The 27,838-nt window shown below is 46.1% G+C and overlaps 2 protein-coding genes across 2 annotated transcripts in view; one reads left to right on the forward strand and one right to left on the reverse strand.

Moving 5' to 3' along the window:
• PMPCA (peptidase, mitochondrial processing subunit alpha) overlaps positions 1-9,749 on the reverse strand; it is a 47,650-nt gene extending 37,901 nt beyond the window's left edge. Inside the window, exons 1-5 of the mRNA XM_073640164.1 lie at positions 9,594-9,749; positions 8,372-8,574; positions 7,269-7,348; positions 5,991-6,073; positions 1,157-1,251 (exon numbers count right to left, since the gene is read on the reverse strand). Coding sequence (XP_073496265.1) covers positions 1,157-1,251; positions 5,991-6,073; positions 7,269-7,348; positions 8,372-8,574; positions 9,594-9,640 — 508 coding nt within the window. The 5' untranslated portion in view covers positions 9,641-9,749. The remainder of the gene's footprint in view (positions 1-1,156; positions 1,252-5,990; positions 6,074-7,268; positions 7,349-8,371; positions 8,575-9,593) is intronic.
• On the forward strand, positions 9,695-26,611 carry ENTR1 (endosome associated trafficking regulator 1). Its single transcript, XM_073640166.1, has 8 exons — positions 9,695-9,932; positions 13,588-13,700; positions 20,905-21,294; positions 21,537-21,610; positions 22,609-22,720; positions 23,425-23,487; positions 23,588-23,727; positions 23,807-26,611. The coding sequence occupies exons 1-8, from the start codon at positions 9,872-9,874 to the stop codon at positions 23,898-23,900; spliced, it is 1,047 nt and encodes a 348-aa protein (XP_073496267.1). The 5' UTR covers positions 9,695-9,871; the 3' UTR covers positions 23,901-26,611.
• Positions 26,612-27,838: the final 1,227 nt, after the last annotated feature.

Genomic DNA, 27,838 nt, shown 5'->3' on the forward strand with positions numbered 1-27,838 from the left:
GGAGATGGAAATGTCATTCTCCAGCAGGACTTGGCCCCTGTCCACACTGCCAAAAGTACCAATACCTGGTTTACACAACAGTATCACTGTGCTTGATTGGCAGCAAACTCGCCTGACCTTAACCCCATAGATAATCTATTATAGAGAATCTATGGGGTATTGTCAAGAGGAAGATGAGACCCCAGACCCAACAATGCAGACGAGCTGAAGGCTGCTATCAAACCTGGGCTTCCATAACACCTCAGCAGTGCCACAGGCTGATCGCCTCCATGCCACATTGCCGCATTGATGCAGTAATTGATGCAAAAGGAGCCCCGACCAAGTATTGAGGGCATTTACTGATCATACATTTCAGTAGGACATTTCGGATTTTAAAAACATTTTTCAAGCTGTTATAAAGTATTCTAATTTACTGAGATAATGACTTTGTGTTTTCATTGGCTGTAAGCCATAATCATCAACATTAACAGAAATAAACACTTGAAATAGATCACTGTTTGTAATGACGCTATATAAGGAGTTTCACTTTTTGTATTGAAGAACTGAAATAAATTAACTTTTGGATGATATTCTAATTTAGTGAGATGCACCTGTAGAGGTGTTATCAGTCGTTGTACAGGAGGAGGAGGTGAGCTGTGACATCCCCTATTGTGAATGGTTGATCCTATGTTACCTACTGTGTATAAAGTCATTATAATCCTGCCTGTGATGAAAAGTCATCTGCACAGAACAGGATGTACAAGTCTACTGTAGTATTAGGCCACGTGGCTGGTGTGAAAATTGTAAAAATTCTGATATAGTGATACAGAAATGTAAAAACAACAATAAAAAAAATACATTTAACATAAAAAATCTTATTATTTTTTTTAAAACGTCATTTCTGATGACACTTTTCCTTTAAAGTCTGAAGACAAAATGGCCATTTCTATTCCACAGCGGGTTCAGCGTTCAGGTCTGTGGTTGGAGACCTAGTGCTGGAGGTACACGGCTGCACCCCGTACTATGTTCATTTAGGCAAGAATGGACATCGGGAGGCAAAACCGCCACCTCCACTCTGTGCAGGTCTAGCCGCACATTACAGGTTACTGTTGGAGGCGCACAATATATAAACACCTAATGAAATAGGAAGCAGAGCAACAAGATGAAGGGTCTCTACCTGACAACCGCGGCTGTAGGACTACTTCTGACAACAGACTGACCACAGTGTCCAGGCCTTTGGCATCTGCAGATACTGCATACATTGTGGTGTCCCTGAAAGAAGACAGCAAGAACATGTTATCCACATGTCACAGCCTTACACAAGCACTAATTATTGGATTGACCTGCAATACCAAACACCGCCTGTGGACAAAAGTGGCACTATTTCTAAGAAAACTAAAAATTACAATCCTGGGCATCTCTTTTCTCATTCTAGTCTTTTAACATGGAAAATACGTTATCAAATTACACATTGTAAAACAGCAGTGTACAAATATACACTCTGGCTTTACAGAATCAATCAACATGCTGCTGATGACTGATCTATTGTACTTATGGCATTATCTCACTATGGAATACTTAAGAATGTATAACATACACATTTATTTCATGGATCATTAAAATAATAATCGCTTCCTGCATGGAAACCATCAACAAGTAGGCTAATGATGGACCGGATTACATTAATCTGTACTGAACATTTACTTGAAAAACGGTTTGGCTATGTGCCCACAAAGCAGAAATGCTCCGGATTTTTTCTGCATCTACCTGGCAGAAAAAACGCATGCGGATTGTACATGCGTTTTCCTGCCAGGGACATGCGGATGTGAAGCGTTCTTCACATGCATTTCCGCATGCGGGTTGTCAAGCGCTTTTAGCATCACAGTAGTGTGACCAAGTTACGATGCTGCAAATGCAGCATCAATAGTGAAAAAAAGAATAAAATGGTGAAAAATAATAAAAAAAACCATTATACTCGCCTTCCGATGGCCCCCGATTTCCTTCTCCGGCTCGCAGTGGTGTAAAAGGACCTTCCATGACGTCATTTAGTAATGTGACAGGTCACGCGACCACTCGGCGGTCGTGTGACCTGTCACATGACTAAATGACGCCATGGAAGGTCCTTTTACACCACTGCGAGCCGCCGAAGACACCGGACGCACCGTACAGGAGACCGGGGCCATCAGAGGATGAGTATAATGTTTGTTTTTTTATTTTAATTATTTTTTAACTACAGGTACTATGGTACCCGGGTCTGGAGGAGAGTCTCCTCTTCTCCAGACCCCGGTACCATCCGCACATTGAATCGCTTAATATCCGCATGTGCACATGTAGTCATGTGGATATTATGCGATTCAATGCAAGGCTGCAATTACGTCGCGTTTCCGCAAAATTAATAGACGTGCTGCAGATTTTTCAGCAATGATAATCCGCAGAGGAAATTTCCGCAGCATGTGCACAGCACATGCGGATTATCATTGGGGAACATGGCAGACCTTCTACCAAGCATTTAACACTAGAACTACTGATGGAGTCATTTTGACTCCTTTCGTTTTTTATTTCTCTTCTGTGACTACATTTTTCAGAATTCCGGCTTGAAACTCGGTGACTTTTCCTCAAATATGATGTGAAAAAAGATTTTGTGAGAATAAATAATTTTGGTGAAAAATTTGCGCGTTTTTTTTCAAAATTTACCAAGAACTACTGAAGGGAGTCATTTTGACTCCCTACTATATTTTGAGGTCCTTTTGTCACTAAATGTTGCTATAAAGTTTTGTGCATAATTTTTTCACTCTGTCTTATTTACCCTGATGTTCATATAGATGTAGTTCAATTTACATGTCAACTTTTCACATTTTCCTTGTGTTTTACCTGCTTGTATTACTGTGTAATGCTGAACAAAATAGCTTGTTTACTCTAGGCTCTTATCTTATGTTAATGAAGGGTGGTGTTTTTCTAAGGTCCTAGCAGGAGACAGTATTCTGGATAGTAACTTTACTTTCAGTTCAGCTGAAGAGACAAAGAGAACAGACGCAGACATACGAGCTCTGAAGACTCATACAGGTATGAATTGTTATGAAATAGTTTAGCTGTCTGTCAACTGATTCAGCCCACCTACTTTTGAAGGTGGCAGAACAGTTATTTCTTTTAGTTTTCATTTCATTTCTATTTTTCAGCAGGGAACTATATAGAGTTATGGAATTTGTGAGGAATATGGAGAGAAGACGTTTGATAAAGCCTCAGGATATTCTGGCTACTTTGCAATCCATACCGGAGGATGAATCGGAATCCGAATTGCAGGAACATGTATTTGATTCTGACAGTGATGAAGATTTCATTCCTCAGAACATATCAAGTGAATCTGAAGACTCAGAAGGAACAAATCCAGAAGGTAAGTAGTTATGTGTATTTATTTGTTCTTCCACACACTGAGTTAGGGCCTGTGCACACTAGCAGAATTCTGGCTGAATAGCCATCTGGATATTCTTGCTGCAATACAGGCCGTACCTGCCCGCTCATGCCTGAAGCTCCGCTCCGAACCCCGGGCTGGAGCCGCTGTCAGGGACAGAGCAGCGCTTGCTTACGCGCGAGCACGGCTCCGTCCCAGACAGCGGCTCCAGCCCGGGGTTCGGAGCGGAGCTTCAGGTATGAAACTCCGCTCTGTACCTGAGCGGGCAGGTACGGGCCGGATTGTGGTGAGAATATCCGGTCGGATATTCCGCCGCTAATCCAGCCAGTGTGCATGGACCCTTACAAAACAAAAATTCTAAATATTCATCAACTTTTTTACAGATATTCCAAGCACATCAACTGGGGATCGGGCTCATGCAGTTATGTTGCCTCGTGACCATCCTCCTGGTCGTGGACAGAAAAAATCAGCAAAACGTCCCAGAAATGAAAGAACAACAGATAACGATGGCGGCGAAGGTAATGCAACAACAAACACCAGAGAAGGCGAATCTGAAGGAATACTAGTTTCAGCGGATGGTATTCAATGGAAACCTGTTGAAATTGGAGAACACTTGCCTGGTAGGCGTGACAGCCAAAATATTCTACGAGAAGCACCTGGCCCTACAGGATACGCCAGAAGAAATATCATTATCGATAGTCCTTTGAGCGCATGGCGTTTATTTTTTGATTCATATATATTGACACATATAAAGAACTGTACGCTTGCAGAAGCATGCAGGAACAATAATTTACAGTTTACTCTATCTGATGAGGAGCTAGATGCATTCATTGCGATATTCTATGCTCGTGGAATATCTGGCACAAACCGTCACTCGATTAGCAGTATTTGGTGTAATGACTGGGGAATACCGTTTTGCAAAGCGACAATGTCTAGGGACCGCTTTGTTGAAATTATGAGGTTTCTCAGATTTGATGAGAAATCTACTCGATCGGAGAGACTGCAAACGGACAAGTTTGCTCTATTTTCTACTGTGTGGGACAGGTTTATTGAAAATTGTATTGCGTGTTACAAACCTGGCCCATACATAACGGTGGAAGAGCAACTTTTCCCAAGCAAAACTAGGTGTCCATTCACGCAGTACATGCCTTCCAAACCAGATAAATATGGCCACAAATATTGGCTAGCTGTTGATAAGAGGAGCAAATATCTGGCAAATGGCTTCCCTTATCTAGGCAAAGATGACACACGCCGTGCTGAGGACCGTTTAGCTGACCATGTGGTAATGAAGTTATTGGACCCGTTTTTGAAAAAAGGTCGCAATGTTACAACCGATAATTATTTTACTTCAGTAAAATTAGCTAAACAGCTAAAAAGCAAAGGAACAACCATCGTGGGAACACTGAACAAGATAAGGCGAGAAGTGCCTAAAGAAATAAAATCCATGAAAGAGGAATTGTACAACACTAAAGTGTTTAGAAATGAAGACAATTTTACACTTACAGTATATCAAGGAAAGCCCAACAAAAATGTTGTCATTTTGAGTTCCGTCCATCCAGATGTTGTTGTTGCGTCTGATTCCGCTAAAAAAACTCCAGAAACGGTAAAGTTTTACAATGAAACAAAATATGGAGTAGATGTAGTGGATCAGATGGCACGAAAATATACCACACGAACATGCACAAGGAGATGGCCTGTTCATGCATTTGAAAATGCCTTAGACTTTGCGGGTATAAATGCATGGATAATATTCAAGGAGATTACCCACCAAAAAATGTCACGCAAGGCATTTTTGCAAACGCTTGTGAGAGAGTTGAGTGGTCCTTATGTCACAGATAGGGAAAAGGGTTCCACGTCCCAAGTTTCTACATGCTCAGAAGTGATGGTTCAAACAAAATTTTGCCAGATCAAAGAAAAGTGCAAGAAAAATAGATCTGTCGGAAATTGTAAGACTTGTGGTAAGTCTTTGTGTGGGCAATGTACTGCCATAAATCAAAGGCAATGCCTAAAATGCGAAACACCAAATGTTTAGAAGGTGAATTCTGCGCCATATTTTCATTTTTATGCTCCTCCACCTACATTTTCTCTGCTTTTTGTTCTTCAGTTGTTGTTTATATGTGTGCACTTGAATAAAAAAAAATGTTTGAAAAACGTCTATTATAATTATTGTTATTTTCTGTAGAAAAATAAGAAAAGCAGAAAAAAAACAATCAAAAGCATTACTGTTGGATCTCACAATAATAATACATTACAAAAAATATAATTATTAATAAATAACCACAAATGAAACTCTAAAAATAAACGAAAACAAGCAAGGAGTCAAAATGGCTCCTTTCAGTAGTTCTAGGCGGGGTCACGAGTCCAGTAGTCCTAGTGTTAAGTGTTTCCGCGGTGGAAGGGCCGCTGCAGAAACGCTTAAAAAACGCATAGTGGGCGCACAGCCTTTGGGAAAAAATAGGGCACACAATTAGATATTGAGCAATTAACCGGCTTGCTGACAGTTTTCAGCACCAACTTCTTTCTTCTAATATATTTTTTAAATCACACATGATGACATTAAGCCGTCTGATCTGGGCTACATTCCTCGTGCCTTGGTGCTTACCTGGAGGTCTGACAGTCACAAATGCCGCCATGTTTTTCCAGCGTCAGGAGAATTTCATCCTTACTGCCAAACCGTGCTGTGGACTATATGGAGGGTGGGAGGGAAAAATACCCTTTAGGAGTTATAAATGAAGGTGTATTGTATAGGTAACATTCACAAGAAGCCCTAGTGCCCCTGTCTGTATTCTGTCCCCGTCGTCCTGAGCGGCGGACACCGGTCACACGTAAGTGGATGCATCTCTCTCAGCACCGGGGGGTAAGGGACAAAGTCGTAATCATGGCGGCAGCGAAGTCACTGCATCTAGTCACTTGTCCTTTCAAGTGACACAAAATTCAGACTATATAGAGGCTGAAATGGCTGATAACAGAGAATAGCAGATTCCATCCACTCGCACCATGATCTGCGTCCCTTTAACCCCTTACTAACAAGTCTATACATGACATGCCTGGTAGTGGGCTCCGCAGGCAGAACCTCATACGTGACTTGTACCTGCCGAGACAGGAGATTGGAACGATCCTGACATTTTAACCCCTTAGTGGTCAATGGGTTGCCATGACAACTGTAGACCAAATAAAGAACTATTCCCCCACATCTGTCACCTTAGTACTTATGAAACAACTAAAAGGGCAAGAGGATTAAATGGCGACATTACATAATACTAGTCGTACCATAAAAAGAAGCACCATACAGAGGTGACGATGGAGAAGTGAAAAATAAAAACTGTTATAAGTAATGTCAGGAGAGGATGAACGAAGAGGAGTGGAGAAAAAAAATATGAAAATGATGCCTATATAAGCGCCAGTCTGCAATACTATACTCCATCACACAATTATCAGACATCATGGCGGCCGCCTGGAAGATGTACATACACTCACATCAAACAATGGGTTAGAATTTTCATATCCAATAAGAAATAATTCAATCTTGAAATATAAAATAGTGTGGTCTCTCTGGAATAACATTTTCCCTCCCAATTTAAGAGTCTCTTCCGTCTCCACTAGTGCTTGAAACACAGAAACCTTCATTAACCTACTTTCACAGATATTCTTCTTTGTCTCCACTTCATTATGGCTATAGCAGGCTCAGTTGGTCTTATTCAGTTCTTCCTTTGTTTAATTTCCTTTCCTCTTTCCTTGTCATTCCCTTATACCCACTTCCCTCCTTTCCTTATTATAGGATACTTTTCTTTGTATTGTCATTTTATCATTTTCCTCGCATGTATTGTATTCCTATCCCCTTACAAAATCAATGAGAACAATTTGAAGACGATCTACATACAGAGAAGGCGAGTTTCTCCAGAAAGTGAGAGATGCCGCTGAGATACTTGGTTTCATGTCTGGAGCCTGAATTGATGAGAACTGAAACAAAAACACAAAAAGAAATGAAAATACAGCAAAAAGAAGTATGCAAGAACTAAACTATTCCTCATAGAAAAGGCCCAATGACCCCTAAACCCCTGTATTATACTCCAGAGCTGCACTCACTATTCTGCTGGTGCAGTCACTGTGCACATACATTACATTACTGATCCTGTACTGATTCTGAGTTACATCCTGTATTATACTCCAGAGCTGCACTCACTATTCTGCTGGTGCAGTCACTGTGCACATACATTACATTACTGATCCTGTACTGATTCTGAGTTACATCCTGTATTATACTCCAGAGCTGCACTCACTATTCTGCTGGTTCAGTCACTGTGTACATACATTACATTACTAATCCTGTACTGATTCTGAGTTACATCATGTATTATACACCAGAGCAGCACTCACTATTCTGCTGGTTCAGTCACTGTGTACATACATTACATTACTAATCCTGTACTGATCCTGAGTTACATCCTGTATTATACTCCAGAGCTGCACTCACTATTCTTCTGGTGCAGTCACTGTGTACATACATTACATTACTGATCCTGTACTGATCCTGAGTTACATCCTGCATTATACTCCAGAGCTGCACTCACTATTCTGCTGGTGCAGTCACTGTGTACATACATTACTGATCCTGAGTTACCTCCTGTATTATACTCCAGAGCTGCACTCACTATTCTGCTGGTGCAGTCACTGTGTACATATATTACATTACTGATCCTGTACTGATCCTCATTACATCCAGTATTATACTCCAGAGCTGCACTCACTATTCTGCTGGTACAGTCACTGTGTCCATACATTACATTACATATCCTGTACTGATCCTGAGTTACACCCTGTATTATACTCCAGAGCTGCACTCACTATTCTGCTGGTGCAGTCACTGTGTACATATATTACTGATCCTGTATTATACTCCAGAGCTGCGCTCACTATTCGTACCCTGGCTTCTGATGCTCCACACCCTCAGACATAACACATGCGTCTCCTAGTGCCACTTACGTCCAACCGTACAGAACTGTCCAAATTTGTTCTGGGAAGCGACACGTAAGCCGTTCTCCAGGGTGGTGACCTTGGTCTCGTACTTCTCCTGTCCGTCTACTCTGGCAAACACTGGCTTGGGCACCCCAGGCAAGGGGGCGGTGAGGGGTATGGTGGGGTAGGTGTTGCCGCTGCTGAACCTCCTGTACGCCGGCAGCCCAAACCTGGAACACAGAGCAGATGAGCATTCAGTGCACACATAGTCCGGCCTCCTGTCCTCTGCCCTCTTCTCTCTCCCCCAGCCTCCCGTCCTCTGCCCTCTTCTCTCTCCCCCAGCCTCCCGTCCTCTGCCCTCTTCTCTCTCCCCCAGCCTCCCGTCCTCTGCCCTCTTCTCTCTCCCCCAGCCTCCCGTCCTCTGCCCTCTTCTCTCTCCCCCAGCCTCCCGTCCTCTGCCCTCTTCTCTCTCCCCCAGCCTCCCGTCCTCTGCCCTCTTCTCTCTCCCCCCGGCCTCCCGTCCCCCTGCCCTCTTCTCTCTCCCCCGGCCTCCTGTCCCCCTGCCCTCTTCCCCCGCCTCCCGTCCTCTGCCCTCTTCTCTCTCTTCCCCCGGCCTCCCGTCCACCAGCCCTCTTCTCTCTTCCCCCGGCCTCCCGTCCCCTGCCCTCTTCTCTCTTCCCCCGGCCTCCCATCCGCTGCCCTCTGCTCTCTCCTTCGGCCTCGAGTCCTCAGCTCTCTTCCCCCGGCCTCCGGTCCTCTGCCCTCTTCTCTCTCCTTCGGCCTCCCATCCTCTGCTCTTTTCCCTCGGCCTCCTGTCCTCTTCGGCCTCCCATCCTCTTCCCTCTGCTTCGGCCTGCCGTCCCTGCTCTCTTCCCTCATCTCCAGGCCTCCTGTCCTCATGCTTTCTGCTTGTGGTCAGTGAATGGGAACACTCCTGAGGCCATAAACTGCCACCAACCTAACACTTCTCACAGCTGAGGCAATTCTACGTATGTGCGCTCCATACAGCACACAGACGACGGTCAGGATTGGATACAACTGTAGCGAACCCTCAGCTGTGAGAAGGAGCAACAACTGGCTACGGAGGGAAATGGGTTACATGAGCGGTCAGGGCTCGCTGTAGCTGTTGTTATGGGTAACACTATTTTCCAGGTGAAGCTGGATGACAGCCCTGCCCCCTCCCCGTATCCCTGCACATCACATGACTGTGCCCCCTTCACAGTTCCTGTCTGTCACGGTGCTCACTTACCGTCGCATCCCGCCCCACGCCCGTCTTCTCGCCATGTTCGCCGCCATCTTTGCACTCTCACCCCTGACCTCCCCTGAGACCGGTCACGGCAGCTCACTTCCGGCTTCCTGTCAGGCACCTTACGTCACTTCCGGCGTGGGCGGAGTCTGCGGCTGGTCAGCTGAGCCTGCGCTTCTGCGTTCCATGTGCGGCCCCTGTGACTCTCCACTGCCCCCTGCAGGAGATGAGCGGCCTATGCTGAGCCCTGTCAGCCCTGCTGCCCCGCACCACCCTGTGCCATGTCCGGGTTCTCCAGGCAGCCCCCGGGCAAGAGGGGCAAGACCCTGATCATCCAGGATGGTGAGTGTAATACTGTCAGGACGGGGCGCCCTCTATGGGAAATAGGATGGAGCCGCCAAAACTTTCTTCTTACGGGGTACCCAGCCCTCTGCGGGTTCAAAAATCCACATTAAAGGGGAACTCCTCTGCAATGAGAAATCGTACACGCTTTAGTCCTGGAGTCGCTTTGTAGTTACCTCTTCTTAAAGGGGTTTTCCACTAATTTTTGAGTTTCTTTATAAATGTTACATTATTTGTCTTCTATTGCCAAAACTACACAGGATGAGCTAACTGACAATCCATCAGTGAGCTCGTTCTGACGATCCAATGGGAGAGTATGTAATTCCTCTCAGCTGATTTATGACCACAGCAAAGTGCAACTTGTCTGGAAACAAAGCGCCTGTAAAAGCAAAGTGGTCCGAAGTTTGTAATGAGACTCAATTGGAACAATGATTTTTAGCACGAAATGTTTGCAATTAAGTAAAAAAAAATAAAATTGTCTGTAGAGTTCCCGGCCGTATCACAGACCCATGGGAACATTGCAGCTGATCAGTGAGGGAATATCGCTAATGAATAGCTGAACATGTCCGTTGAGCCCATACCGTCTTGCTTAGATTATAAAAAAAAAAATGACTGGCCCTTTAAATTTTCTCCTGCATCAAGGAATTGTGCTTGTTACAATGTATCAACTCTGATGTCATGTGACCAAGGAGGCTTTATATTGTTTCCTGGATTTTGAAACAAAGTAGATGCCTCCAAACTTAATCTTTAAGGCCACAGCCCCACTATCAGTATTCGGTCAGTATTTTTTCTCAGGAGTGGGAGCAAAAACCAGGTGAGGAACAATCAGAGAAAAGGTATAATAGAAACAAGTCACCAATTCTGCATTTATCACCCACTCCTGGTTTTGGCTCCCACTCCTGAGAACAAATACTGACCGAATACTAATAGTGGGGCCGTGGCCTTGTGTATATTTCGCGTTTTTGCCACATGGGTTTGTTACAAAACCTGATGGGTTTCCTGATACCAACAAAGTGCATGAGAATCTTGAAGTCTTGTACACACTGTGCTTATTTGTGCAGTGATTAGAAATAATACTGGACAATGGCAGAATAAATATGTCAGTGCAATGTAGGGAAGAAAAATGTCAATCACACATCAATCCAATTAACATATATCTGCCCAGACTATGAATGGCTGACCATTCGGAGAATTACATAATCCTTACAGAGAAAACCGAACAAAAAGTCATTGAAGGACTGCACTAATATATGTTGAAATAAAAAACCTTTATTAGTACAACCATGGTTATGGCATGGTATTGCAAAGAGGAGTGCACACACAGCATCGACATCAAATATTAAAAACCGGACCTAGACCATAACATATATAGACCATTGACTATAAAGATCAACTGTGGCAATGAGTCATATAAAAGGGATACATATACATAAAGGTACAAAAACATTCCATACAGTCATAATGTATAGTGACCACCATCTCAATGTACACAAACGATTAATGCCCCATAAGCATAATAAATAGATGTAAATATTCCCCCAAGATGAATTGTGTCCCCCTGACAAAGGAGCAACTTCCGAAACGCGCGTCGGGGTTTCGGCGTGACATACACAGGCTTCAGGTGGGCCAGGTAGTTTATCTCCCTTCATCCTGACTATTGACACATCTGGTGTCTGGTGCCCTTAGGTGGATATTACTAGTTTATACATATGTACAGGCTATCCAGAACACCCGTGTATGTGGCTAATTTATTACAGGATTTCCATATATTTGGCCTCAATCATATGATCATGTGGTTTTAAGCCCTCTTCTATATATCTCAATCCCCTTTATTTTTGGTTGGTTATAGGACACAATTAATATTGCAGCAGTAATAATTTTTGGGAATATTTACATCTATTTATTATGCCTCTGGGGCATTAATCGTTTGTGTACATTGAGATGGTGGTCACTATACATTATGACTGTATGGAATGTTTTTGTACCTTTATGTATATGTATCCCTTTTATATGACTCATTGCCACAGTTGATCTTTATAGTCAATGGTCTATATATGTTATGGTCTAGGTCCGGTTTTTAATATTTGATGTCGATGCTGTGTGTGCACTCCTCTTTGCAATACCATGCCATAACCATGGTTGTACTAATAAAGGTTTTTTATTTCAACATATTTTAGTCCCGTCCTTCAATGACTTTTTGTTCGGTTTTCTCTGTCGGTATTATTTGTGACGTGCAGATTTAAATCTGCAGCGTGTCAATTCTATGAGCGTTTTCACAGCATTTTTCACCCAATGACATGGGGTCCCCCTGTTTTTTGGTAACCAGCAAAGGTAAAGCAGGCAGCTATTAACTGATATTATCAGGCTGGGAAGGTCCATGGCTATTGGGCCCTTCCCAGCCTTTAAATACGAGCCCGTAGCCGCCCCGGAATTGGCACATCACATCAGATGCTCCAATTCTGGCACTTTGCCAGCTCTTTGCGATTGCCCTGGTGCATTGGCAATCAGGGTAATGGGGCTAAGGGGTTCATGACAGTTTTGATTTGTCCAAAAACACAGCGGGCATCAAGCCCTAGTGCTAGTAATGAAGAGGTGTCTGTCAGTAAGAAAAAAATACATACAAAAATACTTTATTTAACAAAACTCTCTGACACTGTCCCTCGTTCACCAATTTATTAGAAAGAAAAGTTCCCACACAGCGGGACCTAGTCCAGAGCGCAGAGTGAGCAGGGACATCTGAAGGGCACTGACGCTCCTGGTCACTGACTACGTCACAGCTGCGTGGGAACTTTTCTTTCTAATAAATTGGTGAACGAGCACTAGTGTCAGTGTTTTTTTTTTAAATAAAGCATTTTTGTGTATTTTTTACATTTCATTACTGGGTGTCTGGTAGATAACTCTCCATTACTAACACCAGGGCTTGATGTCAGTTGTTTTTGGGCAAATCACAGCTGTCATCAACCCGAACTACCATTACCTTGATTGCCCTGGTGCGGTGGCAATCGGGAAGAACCGGACAAAGCACCAGAATTGGAGCATCTCATGTGATGCGCCACTTCTGGGGCGGTTGCCGGCTGGTATTTTTAGGCTGGGAAGCGCTCAATAACCAGGGACCTTCCCAGCCTGATAATATCAGCACTCAGCTGTCTGCTTTACCTTTGCTGGTTACCAACAATGGGGGGACCCCATGTCGCTTTCTGCATTTATTTATTTAATCTTAAAAAGCTGTCCAATAAGCTCCTCAATTATAAAATATGTCAGGGGGTTGTGCAATTATATGTCTATCTCTACAGCATTCATTGCTGATCAGAGGGGTGTTTTTCCTGCCAAGAGATGCAGAAATTTCTGTATTCAGATACTCAGCGTGTGCACATGGCCTTAGGGGCTTCCATTAGATTTCTTAATAAAAGGAAGTTAGAAGGGGCGATTGGAGCCCCTGTATAATCTGGGGTAAGAGGGTGCACCCAGCACTTTATATTGGGGGGGGGGGAAATCACATGATCAGCTCCAGCCATCTTTTCAAGTAAAGAATCATGTGATCTTACCTGGATGGGAGAACGTCATTACCACGTGCTGTAAAGTGAGACCTTTCTTCTGCGATACCTGCATTTCTGTATGATCTGCATCTTCTGTGTTTTGTTTTTTTTTTTTGCAGATAATGACTTGGATAATCCAGAGGAAGGGAATCCATTTTCTTTCAAGGAGTTTGTGAAAAGCAAATCCTGTGCATTCCCCACTGGAAGAAACTGTGAAGGGGATTTCTCCCTTGTGAGTGACATTAGGCTTAAAGGGGTTGTCTCTTATTCTTTAATGGGTAAAATTACAAAGTACATATAACAAAAAAACCACAACTGTTATTTACTTTTTTTTTTCAAACTTTTTTATTGATTTTAAGTAATACATATCAGATGAATAACAATCATGAGTTCTGTGTCTGTTTTTTTGTCCTTTGCCTTCCATTTTGATATACATATGATATAGTACAGCAAAAATCTTATTCAAACTTCACCAATTCTATATCCCCCCCACCTCTGCGTGCTCCCCCGAAAAAGAAAAAAAACAAAACAGTATTTATGGAATCGGAACACAACCTTCAACACATTTAAGGAGATACCATTTGGTGTCCTTTAATTGAGCTCTCAATCTATCTTTAATAGCCAGAGATAATGTGGGAATAAGGAAAGACCAAGTTGTGAGGAATCTCCCCGTTAATCTCTCTTTGTCAGTTAATGTTTCCAGCCACTCCATTTTGAATAAGAACATTATTTTTGTCTGTATCAATGATTGGGATGGTACATTAGGGTTCAGCCAGTGGTGTAGTATACTTTTCCTAACCGCTGAGGCCCATGTTACCAGAACTGCTTTTATATGTTTGGGCAAAGATTGTTGGGGTTCCCCTAGTATGTTGGAAATTGCCCATTGTGGTGTAAGTGGAAATGTAATATGGAGGGTATTTTGTATTTCTATGTGTGTTTCATGCCACAAATCCTGTATCTTTGAACAACTCCACAAGTGTTGAAGTATGTCCGTGTTGTGTGTCCCACATTTTGAGCATGTATATGATGTTGTAGGTGTAATTTTTGCCTGTTTTGCTGGGGTTATGTATGCCCTATGGAGGATTAATAGAGCCATGTCTGTATAACTATTATAGGGAATATATTTCTTTTGTGACATTATGGCATTCAAACCCTGGTATATCACTTGCCCATTTGGAAGGTCCACTATTCTTCTCTTCCCAAGCGTTGACGTAGTATAGAATATATATTGCTCGTTGAAGCAATTTGCAGCCTCGAGTTTTTAAGAAAAACCTCCAAGTTATTTATCTGAGCAGAATTTTTCTTACCACTAATATATTTTTGGGCTAGGCTGCGTGCCTGAAGAAAGAGGAAAGGCCTGTGTCTGAAAGAGGGGAAGCGTTGCGTTGCGTTGCTATTGCAAAAGGTAGTAGCGAGAAATTTTGGTCCAGCATATTGGCCACCATGGTACAACCCTGTTCTGCCAAGGTTACATAATGTGAGGATGGACAGTAGTGTTGAGCTTTCCGATACTGTAATATCGGGTATCGGCCGATATTCGCGGTATCGGAGTTCCGATACTGAGTTCCGATAATTTTACAATATCGGATACCGGAATCGGAAGTTCCCATAATGCCTGCACTCTGCAGTGTCTCTGAAGGATGACAAGCTGGATGGCAGCGCTCAGCTGCGATCCAGCCTGTCATCAGAATGCCATCCCAGCGTGGGAGAATTCTCCTGATTGTTTAAAAGCCAGCGGCTTTTTACCGCCCGCCGGCTTTTAAACAATCACTCAGCCCCATACTCGCTTCCCCGCAGCCTCCCACCCCGATCCTCCGCTCCCCTCGCCACCTCCCATCCCGATCGTAAGTTAGGACCGGGCGGGGAGTGCAGCACCAAGGAGCGGGGAGCGAAGGACCCGGGCGGGGAAGCCGGCAGTGAAAAGACTTCACCGCCGGCTTTCCCGTTCTGTGCTGTGCTCTACCGCCGGTTATTTCAAATGAACAGCTGAGGTATCAGGTGATGCCGATCAGCTGTTCATTTGAAGTCGCCTCGGTGCCCTCAGAGGGTTCACGTGAGTTCATGCTTGACTGCATTGCATGAACTCACATGAACTTTCCCACGGCCGCACAGGTCAGCCTCACCTCCCAGACCATCAGCCCGTCATGATTGGTGTGTGCGGGTGTCTGTGCGATGTCTGCGGGTGTGTGCGGGTGTCTGTGCGATGTCTGCGGGTCTGTGATGTCTGCGAGTGTGTGCGGTGTCTGTGCGATGTCTGCGAGTGTGTGCGGTGTCTGTGAGATGTCTGCGAGTGTGTGCGGTGTCTGTGCGATGTCTGCGGGTGTGTGCGGTGTCTGTGCGATGTCTGGGGGTGTGTGCGGGTGTGTGCGGTGTCTATGCGATGTCTGCGGGTGTGTGTGCGGTGTCTGTGCGATGTCTGCGGGTGTGTGCGTGCAGGCAGACATAGGCCGATGTGACACTACTACTCCCATCGGCCTATGTCTGTCCCCCGTCCACTCGTGCCAGCAGGATCAGCTCGATGGGAGCAGTAGTTCCCATCAGCCTGATCCTGCTATTTAAATTGCCTAACTGTGTCCCCAATAAATTTTAAATACATGTCATTGGTGGCCAGTGGTTACCTACAATAAATTAGTTCATACATTACCTGTCCCCGCCGATCGCCACCTAAAATAAAGTAAAAAATAAAAAAATACACCTATACTCACCTAGACACCTAATTCCCCGAAGCCATCGATCTCCTGTAATAAAATATAAAATAATAAACCACAACCTTATCCTTACCCCTCCGTAGTAGTCCACGAGTGTCCCACGATGATCTCCAGTTTAGAGCAGCCACATAAAATGTGACCGCTCTGAACCGCTGCCGCCGCTAGAGTGATGGGGCCGTAAAGCAGCCCCGTCATTGCATAAGCGGGTTCGTCGGAGTTCAGGCAGCGCTGCTCCGGTTAGCTGCTTTACGGCCCTGCTGTATCGTGAGAAATTCCCACGGTACAGCAGTGCCGTAAAGGAGGTCTCCGGAGCTGCGCTGACTGAATGCACTCCGGTGACCTCAGTCAGTGGCTCCCGCTGCCGGGAGCGGACGTGTTCCCGGCAGCGTGAGCTTACAGCAGCCATGCACAGCTGTCACCATCTCCAGATGTGACAGCTGTGCATGGGAGATCAGCGCAGGAACGTGGACAGGTAACTATTTTTTTTTAGTAAACTAAGAATTAAATAAAATTGTGTGTTTTATTTCAAATAAATTATTTTTTTCTGGGTGTAGTGTGTTTTTTCTTTTTAACACTTTGTAGGTTAGTAATGGGGGTGTCTTATAGACGCCCATCATTACTAACCTGGGCTTCATGGCAGCTGGCGCTGACATGAACCCCAACCCTATTACCCCCTGCCACCGCACCAGGGCAGCGTGGAAGAGCGAGGCTAAGTGCCAGAATTGGCGCATCCTATGGATGCGCCATTTCTGGGGCGGCTGACGGCTGGTGTTTCTAGCCTGGGAGGGGGCCAATATTCATGGCACCCTTCCTGGGCTATTAATATCAGCCCCCAGCTGTCTGCCTAGCCTTTGCTAGCTATTAAAATAGGGGGACCCCACGTCATTTTTTTGGGGGGGGGGTCTTCCATTTTAATAGCTAGTAAAGGCTAGGTATTCAGCTGGGGGCTGATATTAGTAGCCTGGGAAGCTCCGTGGGTATTACCCCCTTCCCAGGCTTCAAACATCTGCCCCAGCCGTCTGCTTAACCTCCGCTAGAGACTAAAATTATGGGGGATCCCACGCCAATTTTTTTTTTAATAAATCCTTTATTTTAACACTAAATGACACTTGAGGGGTTAATAAAGATGCTGTCCCTAAATTATTTATTTATTTTTTAATTCATTTTTCCCAAAAATTTTGACGTGGGCTTTGCCATATTTTTGTATGCCAGCCAGGTACAGCAGGCAGGAACGGGCTGCCCCCAACTCCCAGCTGCCTATTTGTACCTGGCCGGACACAACAATATAGGGAAGCCCTTTTTTTTATTATTTCATGAATTTCATGAAATAAGTTAAAAAAAAAAAAAAAAAAAAGACGTGGGGCTTCTCCCTATTTTTGTGTCCAGCCAGGTACAACTAAGCAGCTGGGGGCTGGAATCTGCAGCGCAGGGAGGCCCAAGCTTTGTGGGCCCCCCCTGCTGCGAACTGCAGTCCGCAGCCACCCCAGAAAATGTTGCGTTCATAGAAGCGCCATCTTCTGGCGCTGTACCCAGCTCATCCAGGGCCCTGGTGCGGTGGCTCACTGGGTAATAAAGGGGTTAGGGCCAACTTTGTATTATCCGCTGGCCCTAAGCCCGAAATTCATGGGGTCACGCCAATATTAGACATGACCACCATGAATTTCAGGAAATTCATGAAATAATTAAAAAAAAATTGATGTGGGGCTTCGCACTATATTTGTGTCCAGCCAGGTACAGCAGGCAGGAACGGGCTGCCCCCAACCACCAGCTGCCTATTTGTACCTGGTTGGACACAACAATATAGGGAAGCCCTTTTTTTCTTAATTATTTCATGAATTTCTTGAAATAATTATAAAAAAAAAATATGTGGGGCTTCGCCCTATTTTTGTGTTCAGCCAGGTACAACTAGGCAGCTGGGGGCTGGAATCTGCAGCGCAGGGAGGCCCAAGCTTTCTGCCCCCCCCCGGTGCAAATTGCAGTCCGCAACCACCCCAGAAAATGGCGCGTTCATAGAAGCGCCATCTTCTGGCGCTGTACCCAACTCATCCAGGGCCCTGGTGCGGTGGCTCACTGGGTAATAAAGGGGTTAGGGCCAGCTTGGCATTATCAGCTGGCCCTAAGCCCGAAATTCATGGGGTCATGCCAATATTAGACATGACCGCCATGAATTTCTAGTAAAGTATTTAAAAAAAAACACAAACACCCGGAATAAAGTCCTTTAATTGAAATAAAGACACAATTCTTTATTGTTCTAAATTAAACCATACTTACCATCACGCCCATTCCAGCTGAAGCCAACGATCTCCTGCAATAAAAGAAAAATAATAAAGCAACATTATCCTTACCTTTCCATGGTTCCCAGGACAGCTTCAGCTCTGCTACATCGAGATGACAGGCTGGACCGCAGCAGAAAGCTGCCATCCAGCCTGTCATCCCGCAGACACTGAGAAGCGCAGGCATGCTTGCGCTCCTCAGTGTCAGGCTGTGACGGCATCCAGATGAGCCGAGTCTCTCACGGTCACCGCATGCGCAGTAGAATTCTCCCACGCTGTCAGTGACGTGCATGAGGTGAGCTGAGTTCATTGTCGGGTCATCGGGATGCCGTCACAGCCAGACACTGAGGAGCGCAAGCATGCCTGCGCTTCTCAGTGTCTGCGGGATGACAGGCTGGATGGCAGCGTTCTGCTGCGATCCAGCCTGTCATCTCGATGTAGCAGCGCTGGAGCCGTCGTGGGAACCATGGAAAGGTAAGGATGATGTTGCTTTATTATTTTTCTTTTATTGCAGGAGATCTTTGGCTTCAGCGGGAATGGGCGTGATGGTAAGTATGGTTTAATTTAGAACAATAAAGAATTGTGTCTTTATTTCAATTAAAGGACTTCATTCTGGGTGTTTGTGTTTTTTTTAACTTTGACTATGGGGTTAGTAATGGGGGTGTCTTATAGACGCCTTTCCATTACTAACCTGGGCTTGATGTCAGCTGGCATTATAAGCTGACATCAACCCCAGCCCTATTACCCCACTGCCACCGCTACAGGGCAGTGGGAAGAGCGACGCTAAGTGCCAGAATTGGCGCATCCTATGGATGCGCCATTTCTGGGGCACCTGACGGCTGGTGTTTCTAGTCTGGGAGGGGGCTAATATTCATGGCACCCTTCCTGGGCTATTAATATCAGCCCCCAGCTGTCTGCCTAGCCTTTGCTAGCTATTAAAATAGGGGGGACCCCACGTTATTTTTTTGGGGGGGTCCCCCATTTTAATAGCTAGTAAAGGCTAGGTATTCAGCTGGGGGCTGATATTAGTAGCCTGGGAAGCTCCGTGGGTATTACCCCCTTCCCAGGCTTCAAACATCTGCCCCAGCTGTCTGCTTAATCTCCGCTAGAGACTAAAATTAGGGGGAACCCCACGCCAATTTTTTTTTTTAATAAATCCTTTATTTTAACACTAAATGACAAGTACAGTAACCAACACTGTCACTGTACTTCATATATATGTGACTGACCTGTTTCTATCTATCTAATCTATGTGTGATGCTCTATTCTTTCTGTTATAATAAATTGTCAGGTACAGATGCTGAATTGCCGGCCGGCTTTTTTAAAGAGACGGTGCATGAAAACACTGTTATTTTTTTAATGAATCCTTTACACTAAATGACAAGTACAGTAACCAACACTGTCACTGTACTTATTATATATGTGACTGACATGTTTCTATCTATCTAATCTATGTGTGAAGCTCTATTCTTTCTGTTGTAAATTGTCGGGTACCGGTGTATGCCGCTGATGAATTGCCGGCTTTTCGTGTAATACATTCTACATTATTGTTAGTTGTTTTCCTTCATGTAGAATTACCCTACAAGGAAAGAAAGGGTTTATTTTCATTCCGATATTTGTGTCCCATTGACTTGCATTGGTTTCCGGTATCGGAATCGGCGATATCCGATACTTTTTGGGTATCGGCCCGATCCAATCCGATCCGATATTTCCTGATATCGGAAGGTATCGCTCAACACTAATGGACAGTTATTCATAAAGTTTGGGTTGCCTAGGAATGGCTGGAAGGGAGATATATTCCCTGACCCTCCACAAATTTTTCTCCCTCTTCTCCAAGTCAAAATAGTTTGCCACAAGACCGGGTGTTCGCAGCTGTGAAGTAGTTCCCTGCAGAGCACTACTGTGCAAGGAAACACTGTGACTAAGCTCCTTCCTTCTGGGGATCAGAACCATCCAGTAGCCCGATTACTTAGTAATATGCCATCATGTAGAATTTTGGAAAGCCGGTCCCTTTAAATTCGCCCACTGAACCCTACAGGCGCAAACTGTGCTCAAAATGAAGAGCTCCAGATCTCCGTCCAACCCAGTGGACTCGTAGGCCTCATGTTTCTCCACCCATTAGACTCCATATCTTGTAGTTCTGATATGGCCCAGGAGAGGCGGGGGGGGGGGTCCCGACTTGGCCCGGGAGAGGCGGGGGTCCCTATTTGGCCTGGGATAGGCGGGGGGGGTCCCGATTTGGCCCAGGAGAGGCGGGGGGGGGTGCGACCCGATTTGGCCCGGGAGAGGCGGGGGGGGTGCGCGACCCGATTTGGTCCGGGAGAGGCGGGGGGGTCCCGATTTGGCCCGGGAGAGGCGGGGTGCTGCTATAGCACACAGGGCAGCTTAATTTTGGGGACACTGTCCCTTTAAAACCGAGAACCTTCTATGATAAAACTCATTATTTCCTCATTAGGAAGCCAAACATGGTGCCACTCTCCTCCCCGATGCCCGGGACAAGTTGACCTTGAAGTACCAGGATACATTTTTCAAGGACCCCACGATGACCAACGACCTGGAGGATGATGAGGAGGAGGAGGAGGAGGAGGACTGGAGCGGCAGCTATCACCCGTCAGTGGTGGAGCAGACCCTTAATGTCAGCACTTCTCCGGACAGCATCTATAACGAGTCCTATGTGTACGGCGACATCTCGGGGGGCGATCAGTTTACAACATGGCGTCTCCCCGGACGTACCCCTTCTCCTGCTACTGTCGATGATCACACCAATCCAGAGCCGCCCCTGCTGACAGCGAAGACCCCCTCTGATGGTGCGCCCCTCCAGAACGTGCGGATGAGCTATGAGGAGGTAGGAGGCGCTAGTAAAGGTGCACGACACCTGCCAATCACGCGCGTGTCCCAGCCGTTACATACAGATGTGGGGCTGGATGATCCCTTTAAGTACCAGATCAGCACAAGATTTGAGCAAAAAGGTTCCCATTTGCCGACAGCAATCAGAGATCTTGCAAATGGTCTATTAGAAAGTCTTAGAACTTGTCCTTATTCAGCCCCTGGAAAGTGTGTAATACAAACCTCGTGTTTATCTTCCAGGTTTTAGAAGAAAATAATTATCTAAAGCGAAAAATCCAAGAACTCCGGAATCTTAATGAATCGCAGGCAGAAAAGTCAGTATCATAGGTGCCAGGTTTGATTTGACTTCCTTTCCCTCCTTACTGTTCACTGCTTCTTGTAAGCAGCGTCCTAAAATATTGCGCATGCGCCGTGTTCAAGATGACAGCACACACCACAGTGACGCTTCATAGCGCTGCAGACAATCATCAGGGCCAAGGAGGAGGCTACGTTAATTAGGGGCACAGGAGCACCTGACGGGTTGGGACCGCCCTCAGGACACTTGCTGGCTAATTTACATATTAGGACAGTTGATTTTTCTTTATGTTCCTAAATCGATCTGTTTTAGCATCATGTCCTAAAGACCCTCTGGGACCCCCAACTATTGAAAGAATTGGGTTCTGGATGTTGCCCCGAGACAAAGAAGTAAAAGCATGCTCGGATATGTGGAGGTTTGACTGCCTTTTTTGACTGGTAGAACCCATATGGGCCCCATATCCGTCCATATTGAAACTGAAGAAGTTTGACCTTTAAGGGGCTATTCTCCATCGTCGTAAATGGATATTGTCGGACAGTTCTTCTAAAAACAAGCAATTTTGCAATTTACTGCTTATTAAAATTGTCACCGGTTCTTGAGATATTGACACTTTTCTATAGTTTACTTCTTGTTGCCTTGGAGACCGACCACCGCAGGTAGACAGAAGAATAGATAGAGTATTTACAAGCTCTTTTCTATTGAGCTGTTTTGCTGCTGGCCAGGATCGTTGGAGGGCGCTATTATCGCCTAATCCCGGTCAGCTTCAGCGCAGCGCTTACAAAATGGACAGCAGCTGTGGTCGGTCTCCCAGGCAACAATCTGTACACAAAAGAAAAAAGTGTTTATCTCAAGAACGGCTGCAAATTTTAATAAGCAGTAAATTGCAAAAGTGCTTGTATTTACAAGCTCTATCCGTCTCTGAATAGAGGTGTAACCCTTTAATATACGAGGAGCAGGTGAGACATTTGACCATAAAGGACAGCAGTAATATCTGATCTGTATATCATCCCATTTTAGGGTTAAACATTTCGAGCGAAAACTGGAAGAAAAAATCCTGGAGGAGCAGAAGGAGGCGCAAGACCTGGAGTCCATGGTGCAACAAGTGGAGGCGAACCTGCAGATGATGACAGTCAGTGGCCATGTATCTCCTGATGGCGGAGGATGTGCTGCCTGACAACTCCACATCCAGGACTAGATGTCAGGCAGTGTAGTGCTAGCCACGAGTCTGTCTCAGATAATTCAGGCTAAAACCAGAGAGAGAAGCTTTTTTTTTTTCCAGGTTCCTCTTCCCAAAATGAATGTGCGGAACCTCTTTAATGGAGTTCATTCAGCACCCATGAAGATGGGGGTCCCAAGAACCCCCTGTTCGAATGGCGCATGGATTAAGCATGTGCACCACCTCTCCATCCAGAGAGTAAGGGACTTGCTGAGTACAGTGCTCGGCTAGCTCCAGTCCCATACACTGCAGTGGCTTTATCCAAACGGGAGGACATGGGACCCCTGTTCTCAAATTTGGAGGGGTGGGGGGTCACAGAGGTCAGCACCATATTCTGTAGACAGGTGATAAGTTGTGACCCTGAGGCTGTAATTAATTAGAACAATAAGTCTGCTTTCTTCCAGAAACAGCTCCACCCCCCATCATGTGGTTGTCTGTGGTACTGCAGCTCGGCCCCATTCACTACAATGAAGCTGAGCTGTAATACCAGACACAACTCATGGACAGGTGTGGCGCTTTTTCTGGAAGTAAGCAGCCATGGTTTTCCAAAACGTAATCCCCTAGTGTATTAGAAATGTGCCGTGAATCCATCCTGCTTACTGACTGTTCTCTCGTAGAAAAGAGCAGCGAAGGCCGAGGGCAACGTGACGAAGCTGAAGCAGGAGGTCACTCTGCTGCAGGTGGGTGCCGCGCCTCTAGAGGCAGCGATGGCAGCACTCCCATCATCTGAGTGGTAGTTTTGGTGGAAACCATGCCCCCAATCACCCTCCTGTATTTCAGATCCAGCTAAACACTTACAAAGCGGAGAATGAAGCCCTGCGGCGGGGGGAGACTGCCGGGATGAACGCGGTGAAGCAGAACGCCAGCCTGGCCCTGGAGAACCTGCACAAGGCAGTGAGCGGAGCGCAGGCTTCCATCAAGTATGTGGGGGTCTGTGTATTTGGGGGGTGGTCACCCCGCACCTCGTATATTATCTAATATCAATCCCCCCTACAATAGGCAGCTGCTGACCGGAGCGGAGGCCCTAAACCTTGTAGCCGATCTGCTGCGATCCATTGACAAGATAGCAGAAGTCCACGATGACGGATCATAGAGGACCACTTTATGGAACTTGGCAATTCCCCCCCCCCCCCCCCTCCAAAAAAAACACCTCACCTCCAGGACGGACAGGTGGAGGCTCCTAATTGGCTGCTCGTCTTTATTTGATATTTAAAGGTGCTGTCTGTGATGAGAACAAGGCGACTGATAGAAGATCGCAATATTGTGCAGCTGATGATAGTGAATATGGGCACAATGACCCACAAGTCAGCAGAAATCCAACGTTTTTTTTTCTTTTTTTTTTTTTTTAGAAACAGCGCCACCCTTATCCATAGGTTGCAACTGGTATTACAACTGCAAGTGAATAAGCTGCAATACTGGAAAGAGCCTACTACCAAGAGTGGTGCTGTGTCTAGAAAATACATCAGACCACCTGCTTGTAAACAGTTCCTGGTGAGGGGGCGCTGTTTTTACTCCCTAGTGACTCCATGCTAGCCCCCGCTTGTGCACATAATGACCCGCTCCTTTCAAAAACATAGGCTGCTATTATATATCTAAAGATGGCTGCCTCCGCTATTCCCTCTATGGAAAAAACTTTAGCTCCAACAGAACACCCTTTCAATGAGTACCTATAGGACCCCCTCAGTGAGCTAAACCAGCGGGTGAATTTGCAGCAGCAAGAGCAGAAATCTAGTGTATGCTTCATGCCAATAGCATATTGAGACCCCCTAGGAATGGGATTGCTGTGTTTACCCTTTTTTTCGTTAGTGGGTGTCTGATAAGCTAAGCCTGTGCTACGGACATGGTGTGGGGGGGCACTTTTGTATACCACGTACTTCCCGTCTGCCCCTCCATTGGCCTGTTAGTCAATGTAAATGCACCCCTATCTTATGAGTCAGCGATCCCCTTATGGGGGACCAGATATGTTAGATGAATGTCGGCCATATGCAGTGATAGGCCACCTTAAAGGGTTTTTCCCAAGATAGCAAATTATCCCTTTGGTTAATTTACTGAGCGGTCCCAAGAACAAGGGTCTGGAACTGAGGAAGTCGGCTCTGCAGCGTCCCATCCTGAACGGAGCGGAGGGGCACACGCTACACCTCTGCTCCACTTACTATGTATGGGATATTTCCGGAAGTCCTATAGATAATATATGGAGTGGAGGAGGCAGAGCCCTAACCTCTGTATCAGCCCAGCAGTCGTATCAGTCATTTATTTCTCTATGGAACAACCCTTTAAGGGCCCAGGTCTACTGATAGATTCCCATTAAAAGCAGCGCTGTGTTCCCAGCACTGTACTATATACAGCCTTATATATAGGTGATGCGGTGCTTTATATGTACTTTACCAGGAATAGACCCTCAGGGTGTGACTGGCGGGTTCTGACCCAGACAGATAAGTGGCCGACTTCCCTCTAAATGCTCATCCCGACACGGCGCTGCCTGTGGCCGAATCCGGTCCTGCCACTCATCGCCATTTAGTAGGAGATTGGCTATTACATTTTTCAAAAAGTTATGTATATTCCCAAAAACTTTTTTTTTCTTGCATGTGGCTTTATTTTTGTTGCCGAGTGACCATATCCTTAAATTTTGGCCTAGTTCTCCTGTTCATTACGTGCAGGACGTGATGCACATTACACTTCACCCCCTGCACCGGCGTGATGAAATATAGGATTATTTTAGGTATTTAATAGTCTGCAATCTGCAGTTCTCTACCTGTTGGGAAGCTACAACATGCAGAATGCTGGGAGTTGTAGTTCCCCCTGACAGGTGTGCCCCGGGTCTAGCACTGAGTTCACCTGTGTTGTTTTTTTCTATAGGAGATATTTCTAATATTTTTATATATTTCCACTTGTACCAAATTCTGGTGTAATTCTATTTTCTTTTCTAGATTTTATATATTAAGCGACTATTTATAAGTATTAATGCGTTAATTTAATAAGATAATTGTGGTAGAGCACTTTAATAGAGTAAGCAGGGGGTCTGTATGACATCACAGCTGAGGGTTTGCTACAACTGCATCCAGTCTAGGCTATAACCTATGAGGTAATCACATCAGAAGTCCTGTTTGCTACAATGTGTCAGCGCAGGTAAAATGCATCAGACTATTTAGCGCTGGCCCCATTATACCCCCATACCCTTCCCTGAGAGAAATATCAGGTTTGTTCAGGTAATTGTTTTAGCCATATAATCTGTTTCCATTCAGTGACAGCAAGCAGAGATCTGGAAAATGAACTGAAGACCTCAGTGTTGTGGCATTATTAGTGAATATTTCCATTGCTGTAGTCCTCATGGGGCAGAGACTACATGGTAGATGATACTCTACAATGGCTGCCTGTAAGGGAGCACCAATATGAGAGCGCCCCCCCTCTGTCATTACAATTGGCGGAGGAGGCTGCACCAGTGATCAGACTGTTTCCAAGTTCTCCCCGCTGAGGTCAATTCACATTTGCAAGAAAAAGAAGAAAAAAAAAAGGCAGAGCTGTTTCAATTGCCCTATGACTGCAGGAGTGCTTTAGGAGGGAGAGCTGCAGCAGGAGCAAGGGGAGGGGTGGGCGAAAGAACAAGAAGAAGGAGCAAAGGGAGGAGAGCTGCTGCAGGAACAAGGGTAGAGGAGGGAGGAGAGCTGCTGCAGGAACAAGGGTAGAGGAGGGAGGAGAGCTGCTGCAGGAACAAGGGTAGAGGAGGGAGGAGAGCTGCTGCAGGAACAAGGGTAGAGGAGGGAGGAGAGCTGCTGCAAGAACAAGGGTAGAGGAGGGAGGAGAGCTGCTGCAGGAACAAGGGTAGAGGAGGGAGGAGAGCTGCTGCAGGAACAAGGGTAGAGGAGGGAGGAGAGCTGCTGCAAGAACAAGGGTAGAGGAGGGAGGAGAGCTGCTGCAGGAACAAGGGTAGAGGAGGGAGGAGAGCTGCTGCAAGAACAAGGGTAGAGGAGGGAGGAGAGCTGCTGCAAGAACAAGGGTAGAGGAGGGAGGAGAGCTGCTGCAAGAACAAGGGTAGAGGAGGGAGGAGAGCTGCTGCAAGAACAAGGGTAGAGGAGGGAAGAGAGCTGCTGCAGGAACAAGGGTAGAGGAGGGAGGAGAGCTGCTGCAGGAACAAGGGTAGAGGAGGGAGGAGAGCTGCTGCAGGAACAAGGGTAGAGGAGGGAGGAGAGCTGCTGCAAGAACAAGGGTAGAGGAGGGAGGAGAGCTGCTGCAGGAACAAGGGTAGAGGAGGGAGGAGAGCTGCTGCAAGAACAAGGGTAGAGGAGGGAGGAGAGCTGCTGCAGGAACAAGGGTAGAGGAGGGAGGAGAGCTGCTGCAAGAACAAGGGTAGAGGAGGGAGGAGAGCTGCTGCAGGAACAAGGGTAGAGGAGGGAGGAGAGCTGCTGCAGGAACAAGGGTAGAGGAGGGAGGAGAGCTGCTGCAAGAACAAGGGTAGAGGAGGGAGGAGAGCTGCTGCAAGAACAAGGGTAGAGGAGGGAGGAGAGCTGCTGCAAGAACAAGGGTAGAGGAGGGAAGAGAGCTGCTGCAGGAACAAGGGTAGAGGAGGGAGGAGAGCTGCTGCAGGAACAAGGGTAGAGGAGGGAGGAGAGCTGCTGCAGGAACAAGGGTAGAGGAGGGAGGAGAGCTGCTGCAGGAACAAGGGTAGAGGAGGGAGGAGAGCTGCTGCAGGAACAAGGGTAGAGGAGGGAGGAGAGCTGCTGCAGGAACAAGGGTAGAGGAGGGATGAGAGCTGCTGCAGGAACAAGGGTAGAGGAGGGAGGAGAGCTGCTGCAGGAACAAGGGTAGAGGAGGGAGGAGAGCTGCTGCAGGAACAAGGGTAGAGGAGGGAGGAGAGCTGCTGCAGGAACAAGGGTAGAGGAGGGAGGAGAGCTGCTGCAAGAACAAGGGTAGAGGAGGGAGGAGAGCTGCTGCAAGAACAAGGGTAGAGGAGGGAAGAGAGCTGCTGCAGGAACAAGGGTAGAGGAGGGAGGAGAGCTGCTGCAGGAACAAGGGTAGAGGAGAGCGGCTGCAGGA

The sequence above is a fragment of the Phyllobates terribilis genome, unplaced genomic scaffold (assembly GCF_046119375.1).
Source record: "Phyllobates terribilis strain yellow unplaced genomic scaffold, ASM4611937v1 Scaffold_7__3_contigs__length_470593459, whole genome shotgun sequence".
In the NCBI taxonomy this organism is placed as follows: Eukaryota; Metazoa; Chordata; class Amphibia; order Anura; family Dendrobatidae; genus Phyllobates; species Phyllobates terribilis.

Bases quoted from the DNA above. Each gene is read 5' to 3' on its own strand.
- ENTR1 (XM_073640166.1), top strand. From the start codon at position 9,872: ATGTCCGGGTTCTCCAGGCAGCCCCCGGGCAAGAGGGGCAAGACCCTG. The intron at 21,611-22,608 runs GTCAGTATCATA...ATCCCATTTTAG, and splicing joins AATGAATCGCAGGCAGAAAA to GGTTAAACATTTCGAGCGAA. The intron at 22,721-23,424 runs GTCAGTGGCCAT...GTTCTCTCGTAG, and splicing joins CGAACCTGCAGATGATGACA to AAAAGAGCAGCGAAGGCCGA.